Source organism: Synchiropus splendidus, chromosome 7 (assembly GCF_027744825.2).
Source record: "Synchiropus splendidus isolate RoL2022-P1 chromosome 7, RoL_Sspl_1.0, whole genome shotgun sequence".
NCBI lineage: Eukaryota > Metazoa > Chordata > Actinopteri > Syngnathiformes > Callionymidae > Synchiropus > Synchiropus splendidus.
The window spans coordinates 17,015,939-17,040,554 of record NC_071340.1 but is presented as its reverse complement, the minus strand read 5'-3'; the positions used below and the strand labels follow the sequence as shown (position 1 = coordinate 17,040,554).

Below are 24,616 nucleotides of genomic sequence, written 5' to 3'. Positions count from 1 at the left end.
GCCAGACAAAGGAGGAAAACATGAAACTACATCATTTAATTGCACAGCAATTAGCAGGCAGAATCACACGGTGTTGTTCACAGAATCATAACCACATGTGAGACTGAAGATAAAACTCAGAAGCCAACACTTGAATGAAGTCAAAATAAATCCAAGTGGGTCCCAGTTCAAACGACTTTCCTCTTCAACCAGAGCCTTCGCAGAGCCCAGGTCCCATTCACTGACACCCACAGACGTGTTCTTCCTCAGAGTCCAGTGGCACAGTGCGTCCATGTCCACGTGCGTGTGACCTGGCTCAGGGGGCGCTCTGGTTGTGGATGCAGCAGGGGCAGCAGTGAAGAGAGTCGTGGATGAAGAGATCACACTCCACACAGAACACACTGTGGCAAGACGGACACCTGTAGACCTGCAGCGAGAGAGAAAGAGAAAGAGAAAGAAAGAGAGAGAGAGACAGAGAGCACAACAGGAGGAGTCAGGCACGGCTCACCGTCTCTGCTTGGATCATCCACTCTTGAGCAGAGCGATCAGACTTACAAGCCCTCAACAGCCAAGTTCTACTTCAGAAGTCAACACAAGTGACTTCACTCACCAGGTTCCTTTGGACTGCTCTGAATGATGATGATGGATATGTTTGATCAACAGAAGCCAGAACAGAATCCTGGGCAGGGAGTGGTGGCCATATTTGTAGTCCTGTTCCCTTGTTGCAAATGTGCTTTTTGTAAAGTTAACCTACTATAACTCGCACATACAACTGTTATTTTGCTCCAATCCTGGAGTTTGAGAGCTTCAATCAATTTTAAGCCCCTCTAAGGTTGGACCTGTACACTGCATGGACCTCGTTTTGTCGATTGGTGTTTTTGGACATTGACAGAAACTTACGATTTGGTCCTTGAGTTTGGCTTGACATGCCTGACAGAACCTGGAACGAGAAGGGAGCCAAACGTCAGTGAGGCTTGTGGTCCATTTCAGGGCCCTCTGAGTGTCTGAGAGACGAACCCTTCTTCTTCCACGGAGCGGCTCTCAGTGAAAGTCTTCAGGGGGAACAGGTGGTGGAAGGAGCGGGCCAGATGAGGAGCGGACACCAGAGTCAGACCTAACGCGCCACAGAAGAGTCAAGACCAGTCGTGTTTGAGCCAAGACAGAAGTCGCCAACTTACCGCAGACTTTGCACTCCACCGGCAGCACCGAGTATTTGGCCTGGCACTGGGGACACAGGTAGCCACTGACGGAGAGAGTGGGGCAGCTGCTGCTCTCCAGTTGACTGTTCAGGGCAGGGAAGGTCGGCAGTTAACAATATACAGCTGAATTTTACGGTTTAACATCTGACAGTCAACAGCAGTTTTACGCCCCCCAAACACTGGGGAATCTCTTTCTGAAGCAGAAAACTGCAGATGTTTTGCTGCTCGTCTTGATAATAACTGCAGTTTTGCATTTAATGTCCGCTTGGAGGCACCAAAGAGCAAATGACGCAATCGCTTCATCTCACCATCACTGACTAACCAGTCTTTACAGGACAAGCTACAGTCAGAGTGGTGTGTGCCAGGTGCCTGGGAGCCACAGGTTACGGTTTGGGTTAAGTTTTTGTGAGTTCAGACAATAGAATAATTTGAACTATCAAAAACATAAATACATTTTCAGTGGAAAGAGCATTTTGCCCAAGGCAGCCACAGGTCCTGAACCTGGGGGAGAAAGAGCAGCTAACGCTGACAACCACCCGTCCTGACTGGCGAAATCTTCAGAGCCCAGATGTACTCACGACATGCTGAAGGAAGGTTGGGCTTCCCTGTCATTAAAAGGACCCACAGTATGTTTGGGGAAACCTGAGGGGAAGAGAACGGTCCATCACAATCAGAATCACACATGTAGTGTAGAATTATTTTGATCACTAAATGACACATAAAATGGATGAACATCCTACACTCCAGAATGCTCTACTTCGGACGTTTTACTGACCCATGCGTATCAGGGAGCACTCGGACGTGGCGCTGACCGGCGGAGGCTTGACGTGCAGCAGCAGCAGCTCTCGGAAGTGACCTTCGTCCAGGATGATGTGATACGAGCCGCCGGTTTCTTTGGTCAGCATGGTGCACACTCGGACCTCGGCCGAAAGTCCGATCACAGACACCCGCACCTTCAGGGACTTCAGACTCTGCGGGGACAGTTCAGGTCAACACTTTAGTCAATGGGGATCAGTGTGAAGGCTCAGGGTCTGTCATACACATGCGCAGAATATCACCCTGTATTTAGTGGTGGAAGGTTGTGTTTCTGGATGAGAAATGTTTTGATGGCATTTCAGAAGAGAGCACAACTGAATCACATCAGAAATGAAGACGTTTTCATGAAATTTGAAATCCTGGCAGAGGGGGCGCTAGAGGGTCACACAAAAACAAGCATCCATCATAGTATTGAGAAGACGAACGGACAGTGCAACCCAGCATTTTGGCGATGGGGGAACATCACGGTAGAAGAACCCTGACCTTCACTTGTTTACCTTTTCAAACATGTTGGATAAACCAGACCTAATCTGAACCACGACACAGCGATGATTTCACCTTGATAATGTCATAGATGCTCGTCGGGTCACATGTGGTCAGGCTGCTGAGGATGATCAAAATCTCCCGACTGGTGTGTCCAGGCATGTGTCTTCATGGAGACAGACAAGGGCATCAGCACAAACACTGGTTCACACTCGCACAGAAACACTCGTACTTCAGAGTGCGCAACGCCAAACTCAGAGCGTTGTAGAGAGACGGCTCTCCTGCACACACCGTGCCCACCGCTTTCTTCAGAGCGGCGATGTGCGTCTGGGGGTTTCCTGCGAGACAGGGGACACCACGTCACACAACTGCACTGTATCAAGAGTCATGTAGCTGGGTTCCAAATGCTGAGCTAATACTTAAGGTTATCCTTGCTTCATGAGCAACAGCATGACAAACGGAGCCAAAATGTGCCGACTCATGCCTTCAAACGTGAGTCAGAGTCAGAGCAGGACAATCTCACATGTTGACCTCACCTGCCAGGTCAGTCAGCTTCTCCGCTCTTTTGTTCATGGTTGTGATGAATCCCACCTGAAAACAAGCGACACAAATATAGTCTGCGAGTCACAGACTTTTGCCATCTTATATTATATCTTATGTTATATTTATTTGCCATCTTCTATGCAGCCCCACCTCCAACTATGGTTTTAAGTGTTTAATGCAAGATTTGTGTTGTCCGGTTAGATAAACACATTTTCTTCTCCACTTATTCCCGCTGGAGCTGTCTATATGACCAGCATGGGCCTTGGGCGTCTTTAGAACACTCATGAATCCCAACAGACCTTCAGAACACCACCAAAATAAACCAGCTCCACCGTAACTAAGAGGGCACATGACATGAAGGAGACTTCACACAATGAACGAAGCGATGCTAACCCACAACTAAGTGGTGGGAGGGGTGGTCATAACTTGGATGATCGTGAGAAGATCTTACCTGACTGATGGGGTTTTGGTCAAAATACTCGTCGATGAAAACTTCCAACAGCTGAGGAGCGAACAAGAGGAAGTGGTTACGTTCTGAAGCACACAACTCTGCCACAACAGAGAACACTGCAGGGCCATGTTTAACACATATAACACTGTTCTACATTCCTGTTGCACTATGAAAACTATAAGTGAAGGCCTAACTGTACAGAGCAGTAAACCAGTTTTTATTCACACAACACTTCACTCTTTCTAAACAAAAGCAGCATCACGTGTCTCGTGTATGACAAAGCTGACCTTCAAAGTTGAAGTAAGGCGGTTTGGCTTTAGGTCTTGGTCGTCCATGCTTCTTGAACAGTCGACCACCACATAGAGGTGACGCATCTGCAAGGGATGGACAAAAGGAGTAGGAACAGCCAAAAGGATTTCACTGAAGAAGGCGGGCCATATTTACGGTTTTGACATCCATTAATCATTTACAGTCTCTTGAAAAGGGCATCAACAGCAAATGACTCAGAGCAAATACGGAGCCACTAAGAGAGAAAGTTCCTCCATCACAGCAGAGCTTCTAAAATTGGGTGTGATAAGCAGGTGTTGTTTTAACACCATTATTGTGTCCAAAAAAGAGGACAAAATAAGGTTATTTAAAATATTAAGGAAGCACATTTATCTCACCAGACTTTGATATTTATGAGACGGAATTTCTATCCATGAATATTTTGGCACTGAATCCATTACCACAGATGAGGGGGCCGAATGAACTCACCATCCCCAGCCTCACTTGACCATGGCTGTCTGCAACCCTGAAAGAGGTGAACACATATTTCTGTTTTTACCATTCAGCAATCCCTGGTCTGTTCCAATGAAAACAAGGACAGCATAAAGTAATGTAATGCAATGTAATAAAGGTGCAGGATTCGATTAAAAAAATAATCTAGTTCATTAAAGAATTTGAGATTAATTAATCTCAATTTATCGGAGTTTAATGGTATAAGAATATTTGCCACAAGAAGCCACATTTTTCAATTTGAATGGATTTGTAATATTAAATGATGGACCCATACAATATTTAAACAACATAAATGTTGCTTATTTTGCATCAGTTTGACAACAGCACAATAAATCAAGTTAGTGGCTATATTCAATTTTTTATATCACCTTGTTTAAACTAAAGCTCTTTTATAAGAATTTCAATTTCATAAGAATGTCAAATACAGTGGTGCCTCGGTTTCCGAACGTCTTGGAATTCGAACACAAATTGCTAGTTTTTTTTTCTGCGATACAGATTTCGAACAATTCGCTTCTCAAACGGCCTTCCGGAACGGATTGTGGTCGAGAACCGAGACACCACTGTATATTCCGAGTAGTGTCCATTGTGTAGTGAAAAACATCCCTGAACAAAAGCAGTCTGTTTGCTTTTGTTCAGGGATCCCTCCGTGTTTGTTGTTGTTGTTGTTATCATCTATGTCTCATCATACATGGCAGTGACTATCACTGAAATACTGCGAAGACAGTAAACATCCTTCACTGGCTCCAACAAAAGCGCAACGATGGGACCTGACTTGGTGAACTGCTTCAGACTCGCTGCTAAGGCACAGGCAATACTAACCGTTTTCTCTTGGACTGAAAGAGGATCTCCTCCACTGTAGCCTTGAGTGAACCAGACTCATCCTCCCTCAGAACCTCCCTGTGGAACGAAAAAATGGATCATGAATAAAGCAGAAGCAGAAGCAGACATTCTAACACAGTGAACAGGGTCCACTGAGTTGACTGTCTCACCATGTCCGTTCATAACCGCCTTCCCAGCGTTTGGCTTTTTCTGGCTCCTCGTCCATGACTAAAAACTGTCATTTAACACAGGAATTATTAATATAACTACAAGGTTAAATCAAATAAGCGGGAAAAAATGTCACCTCAAAAGCTGAGTTCCGTTGATAATTCCACCAGGCGGCGCGCGTTCTGTTCACTAGCTAGTTAACTAGTCACTTGGGGGTACTTTAACACGTCGGACCCAGTATTTTCTGTCCTCGCAAAACCAGTGAGCTTGCAAAGACATTCGAGGAGATGGTCAAACTCGACAGTTTCCAGACAACCACACCGTTCTGCGCATGTGCTAGAGCGCCGCGCACTGACGATATTCTCCTTCTTCATGTTTCATGACACTTGGTGCTCTACCGCCACCTATGGTGTGGAGTAAATACATACACAAATTATTATTCTCATATTATGAGAGCTATCACTTCTTATGTTTAACTGATGATGGAGAATTGCAAAAGGACTTCGAGTCAAACCATTTTCCTCAGCAAAATTATTTAACAAATATTGAATTATATTTATATTGTGAAAATAAAACCTGCCTGTTCACATCAGATCAGTGCTCCTTAATTTAATTCTCAATCCCGCTCTCCACATCATATAAGCTTCTTTTCTTCATTTCGGAATGTACTATATTGGGCTTTTATTAGACGTATTTATAATAATAATAATTAATAATAATAATATTTTAAGCAACAATACTGTACTAATTAAATGACTAATAATAATAACGTAATTTAAGTGGTTGCGTTTTTTGAAAGTAAAAAGCGTAACCACTTAATGTGGAATGTATTTTGCGAATGAATTTTCGTTTGTCCCTCTTGACTCGCCATAAAACATGGATTATCAGGGTAGGCCAGTGCGCATGCGTGTACAGATTTGAGGGTTCGGCGCAGCGCGAAACATATTGGTGCAGACGTCGTAACTTCCGCTCCTTTTGTAACTCATTTATTGCGGGAAACCGGCGGCTGACGCTTGGAGGTATCCGACAATGACACGGACTCTGAATGCCATCGTGGCCGTCTGTCCTGACATGGGGATCGGCCGACTGGGGGATCTGCCTTGGAGCCCGATCCGACTCAAGTGAGTGGAGAGCAGATGTTTCACGGTTGCTCATCCACCCGGGGCTTTCAATTCACAATAATGTTTGCACTCTCTCCCAGTCATGAATTCAAACATTTTCGAAAGATGACCTCAACGCCATCCGTGGAAGGTAAAGCACGTCTGACTTATTTGTTTACCTTTATATGTGACACAGTGAATTATATATTCCCGGAGGAAAATGCTCAAATAAACCCGATAATTTAATGATTACTGTCTGGTCTGTGCATTTAATTTATTCCATTTAATTTAAAATATAAATGAAGCTGCCTGTTCTGTTTTCCCAGTAGAACACTGCAGTTTGAATGTTAATGATTACTCCTGCGTTTCTGTGTGAAGAGCTTGCACTTTGGCTCTTTGTTTATGGGGGAAGCTGCATCTTTTCTGCTGCGCTGGCAAATGCTATCATCTATTTTTTTTTACTGTCATGTGATCTACTTGGGCGCATCTCACTGAATTGCCATTTTACCTGGTGCTACACAGCAAGATAGAGCCTGGATCATCTTGTTGACTTGCTGTCGTGCAGGGAAGCAGAACGTGGTCATCATGGGGAGAAAGACCTGGTTCTCTATCCCGGAGAAAAACCGGCCCCTCAACAACAGGATCAACATCATCCTCAGCAGGGAGCTCAAGTCAGTCACACACACACCCGTGACATTGACAACAGGTCACATGATCCAATGAAGTCTCCTTGTCCCAGGGCGCCTCCTGCTGGAGCTCACTTCCTGGCTGCAGACTTCACCTCCGCCCTGAAGCTGGTGGACACAGAGCTGTCGGATCGTGCGGACCAGGTTTGGGTGATCGGAGGACAGTCACTATACCAAGTAAGCATCGCATGCTTGGGTCCCACTTGGCTCCCAATACCAACTTGGGTGACTCTTCCTGATGTTTTGTAAGATCAGTTCAAGACACTTTAAGTTCAAAATGCCTTCCAAAAACAAAGCACATCAACAGTTTATATACCTATAATTGATGTAACCCTTTCCCCAGCCTCTCCCCGCCAAAACACACAACTAGCCACAACCAGGACTCTGAACCAAACTGAAACCCAGTTATAATGACCCAGTTATTTTGAAGTTCTCATCCTCAAATTGAGGCTTAACCTTGTCCGGACTGGCACAATGGCACCTATGATGGCATACGTGCCCCACAAGGAGGTGTTTTGGTCCCCACAACGACAGATACATGAGTACGCACACACAGATATGACTGTGATATTTCCCTCCCCAGGAAATGATGGAGCACCAGGGGCAGAAGCGGCTGTTTGTCACCAGGATCTTGAAGCAGTTTGAGTGTGACACATTCTTTCCTGGCATCACCCTGGAAAAATACCGCCTCCTAGAGTAAGTCAAAGGCAAAATGAATGCGCCAGTGAGACCAATTGATCAGCGATTGAAGCTAAAAGAAGCCCTTATCTCGTGTTTAAAACTTCTCTGACCCGTGTGCTGTGGTTCCTAGACCACACCCCAAAAATTCAATAATAACGGACATACATATTCCCTATATTGCGTAAAAATATACACAACCATGGACAACGGTTTCATTTCCATCATTAACGCTAGAATCAGACACTATTTTGATGTTTGTTAATGAACATTGTTCAGGAGTCTAGTGTGAGAATCATGATGAAATGATAATGTTCCTGAGATACTTCAGTTCATGTAATGTACCCATGTTTACTCAGCTTGTTCACACAACTGAGTTTACTTATGTTTATGAGTTGAAGCGACTGTTTCTCCAGAAAATGTCTAGCAGTGTCAACTGATCTGGGATTTCAGTGTAGATTAGACTGCACTGGTCCAAGTGTGATTTGAACAGCTCCGGAAGTGAGTTGGATTGGGCCCTTTAAATTTGACAGATATAGATATTGATCTGTGTCCTCTCACAAGACCTGGCAGGGAACTATGTATGTGATGATGGTCCTCATTGTTTCTGCTGCTTACGCTTCATATTGAGCGTGAGGTCTATGCAAACTCTCTAAACAGTGGACTTTGTTTTGGTTTTCCAGGAACTTTCCCGGAGTCTCCACTGAGATGCAGGAGGAAAATGGTATCATGTACCGATTTGAAGTTTATGAAAGTGTTGAACAATAAAATTCATTCTCCTGATGAAGGTTTTTTTTTCTGTTTAGAAGGTAATCATATAAACATTACTGGTCGCGTGTTAGCCCCGTTGCTAATTTGCATTAACTCACATGTCGCATACATTCAATCGTTTATCACAACTTTGGCTGCAAAATCTCAATGTAATTAATATGGCAATAAAGCACCTGAGTATGATCGCTGGGAAAACACTCAGGAGTGATCACCTTTATTTGAAACTCTATGTTCCAGGGCGGGTTATCAGGAGCGGTATTGTGTTGTTGTGCCACTCGGGGTCAGCAGAGGGCAGTGCAGGGCAGTCAGTGACGAAGCTGTGGTGTTGCGCGTTGACGCTGAGAGAAGCGCACAACACTTCAGAAAGTGAGTTGTTGTCTCCTCGTCCTTTCGTGATCAAAGGCGGTTGCATCGCGATGCGTGACCAAACGTAAACAAACAAAATGCGTGGGGCGCATGCGCTGCTCGCTGACTGGAGAAAAGAAAGTCAAGACGATTGAACGGTCAGATAAATAAATCCAGACAATGATGGAAATGATGTTTTGGAATGAGGCCTAGGCTTCTGCAGGGTGCTCCTGATCGGTATATACATACTCTTCCTCATGTCATTTCAAGTCCAGAAGTATGAAGCAATTGCAATAAAACACACCCCGATTAGAAATTAGAATAGCATGATTTTAAATGAGAAGTATTATAGGGTTTACTTTAGAAATATGTTTTATCATGCGTGCTAGTAGAAGATGAAGTGCCTCATCATAGGACATTCTTTTATTTATTCCTAAATTCCATCAAGAGAACACAATAAAACTATCTTCGAACCGTGAAAGTGCTATTGATTTGCTTCGCGTGTTTCCTCAAAAACTGCCGGGACACTGCAGGACGATCCCAGCTTTAACTTGCCCACAGATGACGGGCGGCTCAGTCGCAGCAGAGACACGCAGCAGGCAGCATCATGGCCCCGCTCGGACTAAAAGCCATCGTTGGAGAAAGTACGTTTTTTTTTTTTTTTTAACTTCCTCTTCGCCGTCTATCTATTGTTTTGATAGTTACGGTGTTGTTTCCATGCCGATAAATGCCTTCCACTCAGGTTTGGTCCGAATACTGTCCCTCGATTTAACGGTGGATTCTGGTCAAACTTCAGTTTCTAAACCTTTGAATTTGAGTTAAACTAATGTTGATTATATTGATAAAATGTAAGATCATAAATTGATAGGTCAGATTGTACAACCTAAATTTTACAAACTGAAAGTTTGAAATCGACATGAACATATTCGAGGAGGCCTAACAAAAATATGGACTCTTAAAACGTGTTAATAGGTTTTGGATGTAATTAGTTTGCATTTTTCAGCGATATTAATAGTTATTTCAGATACAAAATTTAGCCAAACCACCGTGACTGCCCTGGTTTAAATCCCGCTCTTCTAATCTCAGCACTGCCGGATTATGGATTAGACATCATACAGACCGCGGATTTCATCGGAATGAATTCTCGTTTTCTCTCAAGATCGTTTCCTGTCTTTTACTTGATTCATTATTATTCTATACTGTATACTGGCTTGTCGGTGTTTACCGTTAGTCTATTGGTATAGCACGTTCCACATTGATGGAGGAAAACTACTCACATTATTGTGGCGGTAAACAGACATATACAGTACGGTTGGCCACTTCTAAATATATATTTCATTACATTGATCAGTATGATCGTGTTGTAAACATACGGACTTTAGATGAATATATAGGAATTTAAAATACAAACCTAAAGCAATGTATTCACCTCCAGAGTGGGAAGCAGGTCACATCTGAGGAAGCCCAGGTTCAGGTAGTCTCAGGCGACTCTCTAGACTTGGTCTGAATGAGGAGGCTCCCCAGGAAACCTATCTGAACAGAACAATGTCTGAACATCAGAATACAGCGACAGTATTTAGGTTGACTGGAGCAATATGTGACACACTGATGACTCTTGCTGATCGGGAAGGTTAAATAGGTCATAGCGGCGCCGGTGACAACGCTCCCACACCTGACGTACATTGAAATGAATAGCAACAATAAGAGCAGTGAAGTGTGTAAACAATGACAGTGGTTTGAGATACCAAAGTCGAATTACGTTTTGAAAAAACATGGAGTATCTGCAAACGAAAAAATAACTTTCAGATCTGCAATAATTATTGTATTATTACTGTAATAGTAATGAATCGTTGTTGACCGTATTTAAGGTCAGAATTTCAAGTGGTCACTTTGGTTGGGCGTTGCTGTTGCTGTCCTGTTCGGTCAGCTGACACAGAAACTGAAATAGACTTTGCAGGCGGCGCATGAGATAAGAGGATTGGGACAGATTAGAGGCAGTGATTGCACAGGGGCGGTCCCTTTGTCCACTAGTGGCTTAAAACCCCCAGTGAGGGAAACAGGGACACGTTATCACTTCAGTTGGGCTGCATCCAGCCAAAAGTTTGATCCTTAAAAATCACAATTTCATTTTGTGACTCTGAAAATATGTTGGGAGGAGTTGAGATGGGTGGGGACCCCGACTTTGCAGCCTGTAAATTGAGGTCCAAACTACCACCCAAAGGGCTCTGAATATCCACCTTATCCCCATTAGAGTATTGGGATCTGATCATGGTAAATCATGCTGACTCTATTTCTGGCGGGAGGAGTGTCAGGTCTATGACTGGGACAAACTGCCTCCTCAACCTGAACCCACATGGGTGTTTTAGACTTTACCCCTAAGTGCACATGGAGCACCTTTTGTAGCAGATTGATATTTGAGTTCAAATGGTGAAGAGCTGGATCAGTGATGGGAAACTTCCCTGGCCCAGAGGAATAGCAAGGATTTGCTGGGAATGTCACCTGTGAGAAGGGTTCAGCTCCCACCTTCAGTAGACCTTCAGCGAGGGGCAAGCTGTCACCAGTGAATTTGAATGTGTGGTGTTCCAACTTCCCATCCTCCATTGCAAAAGAAACAAGTGGAAGTAACATGAGCAACTTATCAGGGTGGAGGCCTTGGGGCAGACCCAGGATGGTTGACGTGGCAGAAGGCCTCCGTGCTGGCATTAGCAAAACCTGCACAATGTAGATGAAATAAAAGTCAAATGTTGCTGTGACTTCCCTGTTAGCTTCATGGCTAACACCTATGGTCTCTTTCCTTTCCAGAGATTATGAACAATGTCATCAAGAAGGCCCGAGAGAAGGGGAAATGGAAAGTACGTGATCTGGTTTATGTTGATGATGCCAAGTTTGACTCACAAAAGTTTCCCTGCAGGTTTTGGTCGTTGACAAGCTGAGTATGAGGATGATCTCGTCCTGCTGCAAGATGACAGACATCATGTCGGAGGGAATCACCAGTAAGCACGAGGGAAAACCATCGTCATCAGTAGCAACACATCCTTGGACAACACAGTGCAATCTTCTGCTTACTCACACATCTAGTGTTGACGTTTCTGAGCCTCTATCTATAAAAGCTGTTGCCTGAATGGAAGCCAAACTATGTGGTGATTGTTTTCTCTGTCTATAGTTGTAGAAGATATAACCAAGCGACGTGAACCTCTGCCAAGCATGGAGGCCATTTACCTCATCACACCCACGGATGAGGTACTTTTTCATCATGAAACGTTTTATCGTTTATCACGATAATGGCGCTGTTTCCATCACGATTTTGCTTCTTCCCTGTCTGGTGTATGTTAAGAGTGAATTCATCCTGCTCTGAAAATAATCTGTCAGTGACTGTCAATGCTTAATATGTTGAATATGTACAACCAAAACTCTTGAAGTCTGTCGGCAGACTTTTTGTCTTCATAAGTGGGGTCTCTGACAGATTTTTAAAAAATCGTTTAAGATTTTGAAGATCCTTATGTGTATGGCACCTTAAGATACAGGACACAGAAAATGAATTTTGAAAAAAAGAGTGACTTCAACTTTAATCAATTTGAAAATGGGATGTAAAAGCTTCTTTTACAACTTTTTTTTGTTAAATTGGGGCTTAAAATGTTTTTTAACACTACTTAAAATAATGAGATTCCACATTTCCAGAAACTCTCTGTAGTGCTCTGGTTGGTCGATGGCTCCCTCTATGATTCTCTACCTGGTGTCTGCCATATTGTTTTGGATAAATAACCATTAAAACAAAACATTTCACCGGAGGATGCTGAAGGGGCATTTCTAGACCCCTGGAACAGCCCAGTGTTGATGGTTGGAAGGGCCATTTGGTCAGGCTGCCCCGGGGCAGCTGTGGGTTTGGTATTCATGATTATCCAAAACAAAACGGCGTCCGCATCAAGCAAGGGGCTAGTTTCACCCACCAAGCAGTCGTGCAACCATGCTTTCAAAACTGAGCCTCAAAACGTGCCTCTCTGCTTCTCCACACGAAACTCCTCTACTTTCCTAACTGCTGAACTGACTTGCTGACTTCTGCATCCAGTCGGTCGAAGGTCTGATTGACGACTTCAGGGACCCTCGGAATCCCAGATACAGAGGAGCACACGTCTTCTTCACTGACAGTGAGTGAACACAAAAGTACACATTCAATTTCGGACCGTTTTTCCTGTTGCGCTTGCTACACACTGGCTGAGGAGGCTTTGGTCCCAGTTGAGTTCCCCCATAGCATGTTGGAAAACAGAGTATCCCCTCTTTTGCACTGTTCCCCTGGCAGCCCACCAGACCCACCTCTATCCATCTGACTGCCAGATGGAGGCGCTCATGTGTTGCTCCAGAGAAGGAATCTCTACTGCTCTCCAGTCCAGTCCAGCTGCAGCTTCTCAGCCACAGAACCTCTTCTTCAGCAAATCTGAAGGCCACATGACATGAAGCTTGTCTCCTTCAACTCATTTTACTTTCACCACAGACCACTATATCATCAGCAAACATCACGACTCATAGAGACTCGTCCCAAACCTCGTCAGTCTGTCTGTCCATAACAATTACAGCCATCACAGATGCTCTTCTGCAGACGGTCATGTGATGTTTGTGTCTGTTGCAGCGATCCCTGACTCTTTGTTCGGCCTCTTGACCAAATCCCGTGCCGCCAAATCCATGAAGGCCTTAACAGAGATCCACCTCGCCTTTCTGCCCTATGAATCTCAAGTAAGCAGCGTCTCACCGTCCTCCTCCTGAATCTAGTTTCTACTAATGTGTCGACCAGGGGTCACATCTGTTATTTGGGTTGTACAAAGCCAGTCGACTCAGCTGTGAAGCCCATTGGAGGCAGAGTTTTCTTCCACTAGTTTATGAGGGGAGGACTAGACTCCGCTTGGTTAGCATGGAGTATCGTGTGTTGCAGCGTCCTGTCCATCTTGTAGGTCAAAGATCCATGTTGGCTGTAACGGATGTTGGTATGACATCCAGCTCCAGGTATCCGAGCAGTTCGCAAATCTCCCACTGTTCCGCTCTACTGTACTGCAGAAGAAGTAGACATGAAACACAGAGAGTCTCCAGCTGCTAAGTGCACATGGGGCTCCAACTTAGATACTTGGTTCCTCTACCATGTGCTATGATTGAGGTCCTGAGCCGTCCAAACATCTAGGCTGGTTCTGCTCCACCTCTCTTTATTGACCTCTCTGTAAGCTTGTACTCTGGGATCCATTCCGGATCTGGGTTACATGCCGTTTGAACAATGGGTCCATTTGCCTCATCTGAAACAGATGTGGGCAAGTGAATATATGGCCTGGATCTGTTACAGATATGTTTTTAGTATATGTTTAAGTATATGTATGAGGATTCCCATCACCCAGGGTTTCCCGCTGTGCCCTATTGATGAGGTGCTAGCCTTGTCACCTCCCCACCCCAACAAAACCATCACTTCACAACAACAACATCAGAAGTTGGTCCTTTTGTGTGTAGTAACACATTTTCCCTGGCACCTCTTTCCTTCTCACTCAACCACAGTTGGACCCCAAACAGTCTGTGACCTAAACCGGTGTCATCCTCACAGGTCTTCTCTCTCGATAAAGTGGATTCGTTCCAGGACTTCTACAGCCCCTTCAAGGCGGACGTGAAGAACAACATGCTGGAGTCTTGTGCGGAGCAGATCGCGACCCTCTGTGCCACCCTCAAAGAGTACCCTGGAGTCCGCTACAGAGCGTAAGGGTGTCTCCTCAGGAGCACTGCTCCCCACAGCAGTGCTTGTTTGGACAGGCTGCACATCCTCAGTGACTAAAGCAATAACATGGTGCTTATCATGCCTTGCTCACCTCAAACCTCAAGGTGTTTGCATGCTGGGATGTGCCACAAAAATATCTCATGATAAATCTCTTTGTACTTTGTTTACTGACATCGTACTTCATGCTAGCCTTCCATCCCACCGCTTGTGACGTCCGTACCTGACCCTTCATTTCCGAACTCCTTGTTTCTCAATGTTGCCCCCGGCAGGGAGTACAAGGACTGCGCCACCCTCGCCCAGATGCTGCAGGAGAAGCTGGACGGCTACAAAGCCGACGACCCCACCATGGGAGAAGTGAGGATTTTTTATCTTTCATCCGTTCATTATGAATCTTGAAAAAGACCATTTCATAACTATTATATTGCAACCAAACATAACTATGAGTTAAGATACATTTTATTGACCACATTAAGTCAACAAATGTTGACTGAACTTTGACAAGGCACTTTTCACGCCACCACTGATACCATTAGATTAATTCACACTATCCTTGTGAGGACATTTGGCTGGAACCCAGAAGGTGAAGTCTCAATTTGTTGATGAAGACTTCAAAATAACTGGGTCATTAGAATTAGGTTTAAGTGTGGTTCAGAGTCATGGTTAAGGTTAGCCATGTGTTTTGGAATGCAATGAGAAACCTCACAATGTCCCCACAAGGCGAGAAATCCAAACATGCCTGTGTGTGTTCTTGGAAACACACCTTCTTGTGGGTACCTTTGGTTCAGTCCCCAAGCGTTAGAGCTCTCTGCGTAAACCACAGTTACAAGTGAAGGTCCGCCTGACCCAGAGTTACGGAGAACACTGCTGTAACTCCTAGCATGACGAAAAGTGCCCTGGGCATCAGGATGTTGTTTTCAAGCATATGCGCTTTACTGAAAGCCTAAATATCTATGTGCATGTCCAGGGTCCAGACAAGTGTCGGTCTCAGCTGCTGATCCTGGACCGAGGATTTGACCCGGTGTCCCCGCTCCTCCATGAGCTGACTCTGCAGGCCATGGCCTACGACCTGCTGGGCATTGAGAACGACGTCTACAGGTGTGTGGCTCCATGATTTCATTTGTGTCTCATAACTTCATTCTTGCTGCCATTCGAGTTTCTTTCTTTCGAAACAGAACCCACAATGTTTCCTTGAAAATATAGCTGCATTTAGAAGTACAAACAAGCTAACCATATCCATGACAGCAGATCTAATCCGGTCTGTAGGTGGCGCTACAGCACGTGCCACCGGTAACAAGTCGTTGGCACGATGTCGCCATTTGCCTGCAGAGTTCTGCCACTTATGGTCCGGAAGTTTATTGTTATTTTGTGGGTAAAGAAAGACGCATAATTAAAATAGATTTTTCCTTGAACATTTCATGAACTTTTTTATTAAATTGCTAAAATCAGTGTTGATGAATTTGGTGCACAAACCTATATTTGGAGTAAGTAACTACATTTTTGGGACCATTCTATTTAAAAAAAAAAAAAAAAGAGTCACAGTTTAGTGTTTTATGGCATTAAAATATGGCTCTTACCTTATTCACCGACTGATGCACCATTGGCAGGAGTTAAATTTCTGGCTCAGGGACTCCACAATACAGACGTGCCGGAGCTAAAAAAAATTCCTTATTTTAAAATTTTATTTATTCAGTAACACGAGTGTCATTTTTGTTCTGTCTGCCTCACCACGAAAACCTGCGCCCAGCTTTGAAACCAGTGGGATGGGAGAGACGAGGACGAAGGAGGTGCTGCTGGACGAAGATGACGACCTCTGGCTGACCTTGAGACACAAACACATCGCCGAAGTGTCAACGTGAGTGTGTCTCCTCCCTCTGCTCTTCATATCTCACCGTGCTGAACCGTTCATCACTCACAGCACGATTCAAATCCTCACCTGATGGACTGTCTCTCTCTGTTGTCCTCTGCAGCGCTGTGACTCGCTCGCTGAAGGAGTTCTCTGCCAGTAAAAAGATGAACACTGGAGAGAAGGTGAGCGCCATGCTGATGTTGGTGATGTTGTTCTTCTCCTCCATTTACCAATTTAAAAGTCATTTCAACACTATATTTCTCAGTGGACACACACACATACTTGTATTTATATCCTTCTATCCTTCCAAACTGAAACCCAGTTATTGTGACGTCTTCATTCTCAAATTGAGGCTTCACCATGTCTGGACTAGCCAAATGGCCCCACAAACTCGTACAGTCCTCACAAGGAAGTGTTTTGTCAAGAGAAAAAAGCCTGACTCCAGCTCTCCATTGTGTCTCTCAGACCACCATGAAGGAGCTTTCCCAGATGCTGAAGAAGATGCCTCAATACCAGAAGGAGCTCAGCAAGGTAGGAGGAACATCTGCAAGTGGATCCCTGGTGCTGGGAGGCGTGTTTGAGCTTTTCTCTTCCCTGAGCTCAGTACTCCACTCATCTGCACCTGGCTGAGGACTGCATGAACCGTTACCAGGGGACTGTGGACAAGCTCTGTCGTGTTGAACAGGTAGATCCGTGAGGTCGATACCCAGCATGAATCGTGCTGCGTCCCTTCATGGATGTCGCCTGCTGTGACGGTGCTCTAGGACCTGGCCATGGGCACCGACGCTGACGGAGAGAAGATCAAGGACCCTATGAGGCTCATTGTCCCGATTCTCCTGGACACCAACGTCGGCATCACTGACAAGATCCGCATCATTCTGCTGTACATCTTCATGAAGAACGGTGAGACTCAAGTTCTGACAGGGGAAGCAGCGCTGGGCCGGGCTGACGCTGACGTGTGGTCCTCAGGTGTGACTGAAGAGAACCTGTGTAAGCTCCTTCAACATGCCAACATCCCGCCGGAGGACAGTGACATCATCTCAAACATGGCTCACATGGGAGTTCCCATCATCTCCGAGGTAATAAGGTCTAACACTCTGTGGGACTTGTTTTGTTTCCTCAGAAGAGGATTTACATTCATTTGCACTGAGCAAGGGCTGAACCTGAACCTGGAAGAAATGCTGGTCGACTCGATCAAAAGTGATTTCATCGGTTTAATATGGCTCAATATTTTTTGCAGCGTGACACTCTTTAACATGTGAAAATCCATAGTCTGGAAATTTTCTGTGTTATAGGGCTCTTATTTAACCAAAATCCTCGTGTTTTTTTTGTTATCCCCATTTCTGGGTCATGTTTCGAGAGAGAGGCCTGGGTTTATGCATTCATACAGTAATATTTTAACCCATATTCTTGGCTAATTTCTGGGTTACATGGGTGGCTCTTAACGTGGGTTAAGAGCCACCCATGCCACCCATGTTCTGGGTGACAGGGTGGTGACAACAAACATACCTAATTTTTATCATCTGTGATGTATAAAGTAGGAAGTGTTTCTGTGCTTCTGAATGGAAGCGTCACTTTACATTATTGCAGCATAATGTGAGCAGCATAGCTCAGAGGTTGCCGGTTCGAATCTAGCTCTGGCAAGTTTGTGTTGTGCAGTCCCTGAGCAAGACTCGTAACTCCTGCCAATGGTGCTTCAGTTGATGAACATGAAGTGTGATATCATTTGGTAAGAGCCATATTTAAAGGCCATAAAACACCAAACTGTTACTCATTTGTGACCAAGAATGAACCCAGAACTGTAGTTACTTAACCCAAATATAGGTTTGACTCTTCAACCCATGATTCTGGGTTCAACGAACAGCGCATTTTTCCTGTTTAATTGAACTCCAATAGAGTTTAGGTGCCTTTGAACCCTGCGGTTGGGATGAAAACAACCCACACTGTGTTGCTTTTGCACAGTTTTAGGAGAGTAAAGTTGTCCTTTTAGTTTAGTGTCACAAACGTGAATAGATGGTGACTCTGAGAGTCACGATGGGCTCGGGTCTGGTGATCCATCTGGCAAACTCCCGATGACTTTGAGCGATGCCTGATGCGGAACATGCGTGTGGACTGAAGGCTAGTTCACTGTGAAGTCAGTGTCGAAAAAACGGCACCTACTGACTGGGATTAGAAAAAAAAAACAGTTTTGGGTCGTACTTCACCTTGTGTGAACCATTGGTCTGGAATGCAAATGTCTAATAAAACAGAAGAGGACTTCATGGTCAGGTTTGGTGACAAAGCTCCACAAACGTTTGTCGATTGTTTTCAGGGAACGGTGAAAAAAGCCAAGAAGCCCGACCGTAAAGAGCGGATCAGCGAGCAGACCTACCAGCTCTCCCGGTGGACTCCTCTGGTCAAAGACCTGATCGAGGTACTTCTTCTCACCAACCCAGGGAGCTGATCCGAAAACCTGGGGTGAACCAACACAACTCAACACAACAATCATGAACTGGGTGACTCATGAACATGTACTGTCAGACAAGGCTCAACACCACTGTGATGCTGTTGTCTCTCTACTCAGGATGCTATTGAGGACAAGCTGGACCCCAAACAATACCCCTACATCTCTCAGAGACAAGCCTCGGCAAAGGCCAGCGCTCCGTCCAGGTGAGGTTGAGAAACTTCCAAGGATATGAAGGTTTCATAAATGTGAAAATGAATGTAATAATCTCAAATAAATAAATGTTATCTGATATATATATATATATATATATATATATATATATATATATATAGAGAGAGAGAGAGAGAGAGAGAGAGAGAGGAACCTCGGTTCTCAACCACAATCCAGTTCCAGACGACGGTTTGAGAAGCGAATTGTTCGAAATCTGAACCGATTTTTCCCATTACAATGAATGGAAAAAGAAATAATGCGTTCCAAGCCTTAAAATAGGCTTTTGTAGTAGTGAATGTAGAGTGTCTGCTGCTGTTCGTGTATGTGTGTGGCCGCTGCATGTGGGAGGGGTTGCCGAGTGAGTGACGTCTCTCCAGAAGTGAAGAGGTGCCCGGTGCATGTCCAGCTCTGAATGTGCGCTTCTGTGCAGTTTGGCTGTGACAAAGTCATAAACCAGTTTGAGTTCTGGATTTTTGTTCAAAATCCGAAGCAAAAAAAAAATCGAAATTTTTGTTCGAACTCCGGGATGTTCGAAAACTGAGGTACCATTGTATATATACACATTTATTTATTGTAATGTTATTTCAACATTTATTTTATGTTGCATTTATACATTTTGCTTTTTATTTATTTGGGTTTTTCTACTTTTTGTCTTTTATTTATTTCAACATTTTTCTGTCAGTATGCAATCAAATATAATAATGTATAACTTAAAAAAACACATTTCTTACATTTAATTTATTAAACGTATTCATATACAGTATATATGTAAAATATATATAATTATGACATTTATGGTTCCTCACCTGCCTGGACTCATTGGTCTTTGCTGTCATCGCAGCGCTCGTTACGGGAACTGGCACAAAAACCGAGGCCCCACAGAAATGAAGACGGGGCCCAGGATCATCGTCTTCATCATCGGAGGAATGACCCACAGTGAGATGCGCTGCGTCTACGAGGTCACTCAAACCAACGGCAAATGGGAGGCCGTCATCGGTGAGTTCATTTGCACATGCGGAGGTGCGGGGGAAGCCATGAGGTGGCGCTCTTCAACACGTCGCTCTTGGTACGCAATATAGTCAGCAGGTTCCGCTCTGCTTCCGTCCGTCCAGGTTCGACACACATTGTGACGCCACCCAAGTATTTAAAGGAGCTGCAGCACCCGGACTTCCTGGACCCCAACGCTCCCCCGGAGGTTACATCCACGGAGTAAAAGAAGCTGTTTTTTCCTGCCACATACTTGTGTTTATCTCATGTCAATGTTTGAATTAGCGTAGCACTGGACGTCTGCCTCGGTCTTCACTCTTTCAGCACGTTTTGCAGCAGCTCTCTTCTCGACCCCTGGGACCTGATGAACTAGACTAAACGTAGACTGTAGCGCAGCATTCAGTTCATGTGTTCACTGTCAATAGTGGTTTTGTACATGGTGTTTCTCATAGATGTAGCCCAGATTACGACCTGAAAAGTCTCTGCTTTTGTTGTCATCACAGAGCCGAAACGCATGGTGTGATGATGGGAGCGAATGGACGGATGTTATTTTAGCCCTCAGTCAAAAGCAAAACAAATAAAATGAATCTTATTGTCCTTGATACTGTTATTGCCTTGTCTGGTGGAACTTGTTCGTTGGCAGTAGGAGATTGGAATTATTAGTATTATTACATTAGTGAACCTTATTTATGAAGGGGAAAAAAAAAAGATAAATGCTATAATAAAAGAATGAATAAATGACTAAATAAATAACTAATTACATGACAATATTTTATGTTACAAGATATTATTTATAAATAAATAATAATAAATATATGCTCATACATGCATGTATTTAAAAATATCATTTTTTGTGTGTTTAATTAATTTCTATTTATTTACTCATTCATTTCTACTTATTATCTACTTATTTCTGTCTCCACTTGGAAAATAAATACATCAATTATATATATATCTATATATCTATATATCTATATATCTATATATATATATATATATATATATATATATACACACACTTTTAAGGAACTTGAAAGCAGCAACTCTCATATATATACATATATATATACAAAAAAAATCCTGAATTAAAAAAAAATATATATATTTCTTTTTAAATGCATAAATGAATATAGGAATCTTACTATGTCATTATTCATTCACTTAAATTATAATTTCAGTTTTTATTTCAGCCCCTCAAAAAATGAAATTGTGTGTTTCTTGTAATGTCATTTTTTTGTCTCGCATGCTGCAGATGAGTGTTTTGGGTGTTAATAAACTGCTCTACTTCAGTCACCGAGCTGATTCTGGTCTGCACAATGACATGTTATTAAAGTTAAACAAGAGGCCAGACGTTCTTTTATTGAACTTGATCTTGATTTGTAGTTGTCTTCTTGATCCACTCGAGTTGATCCTTGGAGAGGTGAATGTACACGCTGGGCCTTTTACTGGGGCAACCTTGGATGGTAAAAGAGGCGACTCCGACCTGGACCTTGTCGCACAACAGGGGCCCCCCTGAGTCGCCCTATGCAAAACACTTGTTGGTGATGTGTTCAGTGATGATGAAGACGGAGATCACTCACCGTACAAGGCTCGCCGATGTCATCCTTCATTCCGCCGGCACAGATCATGCCATCCGGGATGACCCTGTTTGGGCCATAATATCCGGGAGACATGCACGTCTGCCGGTCGATCACGGTGGCAGTGGCGTACCGCAGCACGTCAGAATGCTTCTTGATGGTGTAGTTGGTCAGTCCCCATCCGGCCACCAGACATTTGACGCCAGCCTCCGGGTATTTGCCGCTCTCCGCTAACTTCACCTCCTGCACCTTATCATTAATCTTCACCGGTTTGCTGAGCTGGGAGACGACAGGAGACTCAGCATTACTGCAGAACAGTCAGACTGCAACTGAACTGTCACTAATGATCCATATTACATTCATTGCAAGCGTCAACGACTAAACAAACTAACTTTAAAACGTGTTCATTGCTGATGGATGGACTTCTAAAAATCTGCGGATCAAAAGCTCAAATGTTAGTTCCTCGTGTGGGCTGTGTAGTAGTGTGTACTTAAACCTAATGCACAAAAGTGGTGTCGTGGGATGGATGCGGTCTGACACGCAGAGGCGGTCAGAGCAGATGGCTTCATGATAAACTGCTTCAGACGCGACACACAATGATTCAAACAAGTGTGATGTGTTCACCTCCACCAACATGAGGTCATTGTCATTGTCAGTCGCGTTGTAGTGGGGATGGACCACCAGCCGCGCCTTTTCTATTGTCTGCTTGGAAGCCTCTTCCTTGTCGATGGAGTGAAGCCCCACAATCACTCCTTGAATTCTGCCAGCAAAGACAGGAAATGAAACATCAACGCATTTACCACAGGCAAAACAGTCAAACATAAAGGTGCGCAGCACGTACTCGGCGGGCCACTTGCAGTGTGCGGCAGTCAGGACCCATGTTTCGTTGATCAGGGTTCCCCCACATATTTGTCTCGTAGACACAACAAGAGCCATGAAGGGCAGGGAGTGAGGCTGAACCTCCGTCCCTCTGACTATGTCAGCTCCATGACCTGCGACAAGAGCACCACCGTCTGTATTTTGTTGCACAAAAGAGCCGAGAGTCGTACTCACCTGACTTGGCGACGGCGGCAAACAAGACACAAAGGAGAGGGACGAGCATGCTGAGGTGACTGATGTGGAAACCCTAGCGGTCTCAAACATTTATGCATCTCATGTGGAGGGTGTGGCTTAAAGATGGAAATGCATGAGTAAGAGCCCTGTTACGCAAATCACCAAATAAAAAGATGAAACATTTCACTCTCTTTCTTCACTCCTGTTTAAATGTTTGAAGGCCTACGGAGGTTGTGAGCAGCCTGGTGGTCTTTATTGGACTGGCTCCCCCAAGGAAACTGAAAACTGAAAGCCAATTATAATGACTCTGTTAATTATAAGTCTTCATCCTCGAATTGAGGCTTAACCTTGTGGGGTCCGGCCACGTGTGCCCACAAAGTCTCATGGTCCTCACAAGGACAGTCTTTTGTGAAGAAATGGTCTCCACAAAGTAGGCTAAACAAGACCACACATACAAAGCCTGTGTTCTTATGTTTTGTGGGGACCTCTTATTGCCATAACCCTTCCCCCAGACTCTTCCCCCGAAACCTCACCATCCAAAACACGTGGCTAACCTTAACCAAGACTCTGAACCAAACCCGATCACAGTGACCGTGTTGAATAGAAATTTGAATCCTCAAATTGAGGCTTAACCTCGAAGAAACCAGTCCCCGCAAGTATATATACACACGCATGCAGACACACGCACACACTGACAGCAGCAAAAACCATTACTGTGTGCCTCATTTACGCGTCGATAATTGAGTGATTCTCTCGTGCCTCCCATGGCGGCTGCACGGACCACTTTGGTGACCACTGCAACTGTGAGTGATGATGGAGAGAATCCTTAAGAACAAAGTGAATCTAGGTAGCGGATCTTGAATCCTAAATGAATCCTGACTAAATGGTGAACATTTGATACTCCACGTTCAGTGTCCACACAGCCACTGAAGTGCCTGCAACCGCGAGAGCAATGAATCCCAGAGGGATCCTTGATCGACTGAACCAGTTGATCTCGCTCATGTTTCACCATGTCACAATTCTGAAGCCTTCATGTTCTCGTGATGAGCAGGAACCTGCTCTCAACAATCAGTGTGGAGGGGCGAAGCCGCCTCAGTCGCGGCGCAATATCGGCATCATCTCTCCTTCATCGGTGCGTGTTTGTACCCGTGCTGTTGCCGATGGTGTTAGATTAGCAAAATTCTAGTTATTTCGCAAGTTTCCTGTCTCAGGTTTTTCGATATGATCTCCACTATCGTTCGCTTTTTTTCACCTTTAAACTCAATGGAATTCACATTTCATAAAATCTTTTCTCAGCCTGAAATGGAATAAACCAGTTTAAATGGACAGTTCACGTGTCTTGCCGGGACCTGAAGGGGCAACACAAGTGCAACAGCGTTTTGTGGCAAATTGAAAGACCAGCTGGCTGCCCAGGAAGTGTCGGATAACGCATGGTATTTCTGTGACTTTGGTAAACTTTTTTAGCACCTGAAACTTAATATATTTGAAAGATCAGATGGCAAAAACATTATGACCACCATTGTTTTTGCAGGGTTCAATTACTGCGGTTACAATCCATTTCTCAAAGACACACACGTCTAAGCACTGTTAGTCAATATGAGCACAGCAGTTGTTTAATACGGAATGAACCTGGTAACGTTGGGGTGCTGTGTTCAACATGTCCAGCTGGTCGCCCAACAGAACCAATGAGGAAGTATTGTGTGATTTAACTCTCTTGGCCAGCAGGCCCCAGAGGGATCAGGAGCCGTGTACATCTGGGAAATAGGTACGCTCTACAGCTATCTCAGCAGCTAGCAATGGGCTCACCTTACTCACTTTACTTGAAGCCCACAGTCCATCTGCAGTGGTTCTATGGCTCACCAGTAGCAAGGTTGCGGCCCCAGCAGTGCACCATGTTGGGAGGGAGTGGTTTGGGGACCTGAGATGGGAACCCAAG

General features: G+C 44.4%; 4 protein-coding genes across 5 annotated transcripts; 2 read left to right on the top strand and 2 right to left on the bottom strand.

The window, feature by feature from the left end:
• Positions 1–13: 13 nt before the first annotated feature.
• Positions 14–5,595, bottom strand: gtf2h2 (general transcription factor IIH, polypeptide 2). The gene is made up of 15 exons (XM_053871740.1): positions 5,375–5,595; positions 5,241–5,305; positions 5,071–5,148; positions 4,228–4,264; positions 3,759–3,845; positions 3,472–3,522; positions 3,014–3,068; positions 2,710–2,815; positions 2,553–2,643; positions 1,954–2,149; positions 1,757–1,820; positions 1,158–1,261; positions 997–1,093; positions 880–919; positions 14–406 (listed from the first exon to the last, which is right to left on the bottom strand). The coding sequence occupies exons 2-15, from the start codon at positions 5,294–5,296 to the stop codon at positions 296–298; spliced, it is 1,173 nt and encodes a 390-aa protein (XP_053727715.1). The 5' UTR covers positions 5,297–5,305; positions 5,375–5,595; the 3' UTR covers positions 14–295.
• A 583-nt stretch (positions 5,596–6,178) lies between these two features.
• dhfr (dihydrofolate reductase) lies at positions 6,179–8,470 on the top strand. The gene is made up of 6 exons (XM_053871360.1): positions 6,179–6,359; positions 6,440–6,489; positions 6,904–7,009; positions 7,078–7,201; positions 7,608–7,720; positions 8,386–8,470. The coding sequence occupies exons 1-6, from the start codon at positions 6,268–6,270 to the stop codon at positions 8,468–8,470; spliced, it is 570 nt and encodes a 189-aa protein (XP_053727335.1). The 5' UTR covers positions 6,179–6,267.
• A 479-nt stretch (positions 8,471–8,949) lies between these two features.
• Positions 8,950–20,652, top strand: LOC128762915 (syntaxin-binding protein 1-like). Of its 2 annotated transcripts, XM_053871488.1 has the most exons (20): positions 8,950–9,055; positions 9,380–9,462; positions 11,621–11,670; positions 11,730–11,811; positions 11,982–12,058; positions 12,885–12,963; positions 13,443–13,546; positions 14,394–14,542; positions 14,831–14,915; positions 15,526–15,656; positions 16,306–16,413; positions 16,529–16,589; positions 16,873–16,938; positions 17,012–17,092; positions 17,172–17,310; positions 17,377–17,486; positions 18,719–18,820; positions 18,971–19,056; positions 19,905–20,059; positions 20,176–20,652. In XM_053871488.1, the coding sequence occupies exons 2-20, from the start codon at positions 9,426–9,428 to the stop codon at positions 20,274–20,276; spliced, it is 1,803 nt and encodes a 600-aa protein (XP_053727463.1). In that variant the 5' UTR covers positions 8,950–9,055; positions 9,380–9,425; the 3' UTR covers positions 20,277–20,652. The 2 variants fall into 2 exon arrangements, 1 of the variants encoding a protein (XP_053727463.1); XR_008415593.1 differs by lacking the exons at positions 8,950–9,055; positions 20,176–20,652 and having other exon boundaries at positions 9,265–9,462; positions 18,719–18,864; positions 19,905–19,956.
• Positions 20,653–21,251: 599 nt separating this feature from the next.
• On the bottom strand, positions 21,252–22,730 carry LOC128762864 (granzyme A-like). Its single transcript, XM_053871415.1, has 5 exons — positions 22,681–22,730; positions 22,469–22,619; positions 22,252–22,387; positions 21,631–21,906; positions 21,252–21,572 (listed from the first exon to the last, which is right to left on the bottom strand). Exons 1-5 carry the CDS (start codon positions 22,727–22,729, stop codon positions 21,408–21,410), a joined length of 777 nt encoding a protein of 258 aa, XP_053727390.1. The 5' UTR covers position 22,730; the 3' UTR covers positions 21,252–21,407.
• Positions 22,731–24,616: the final 1,886 nt, after the last annotated feature.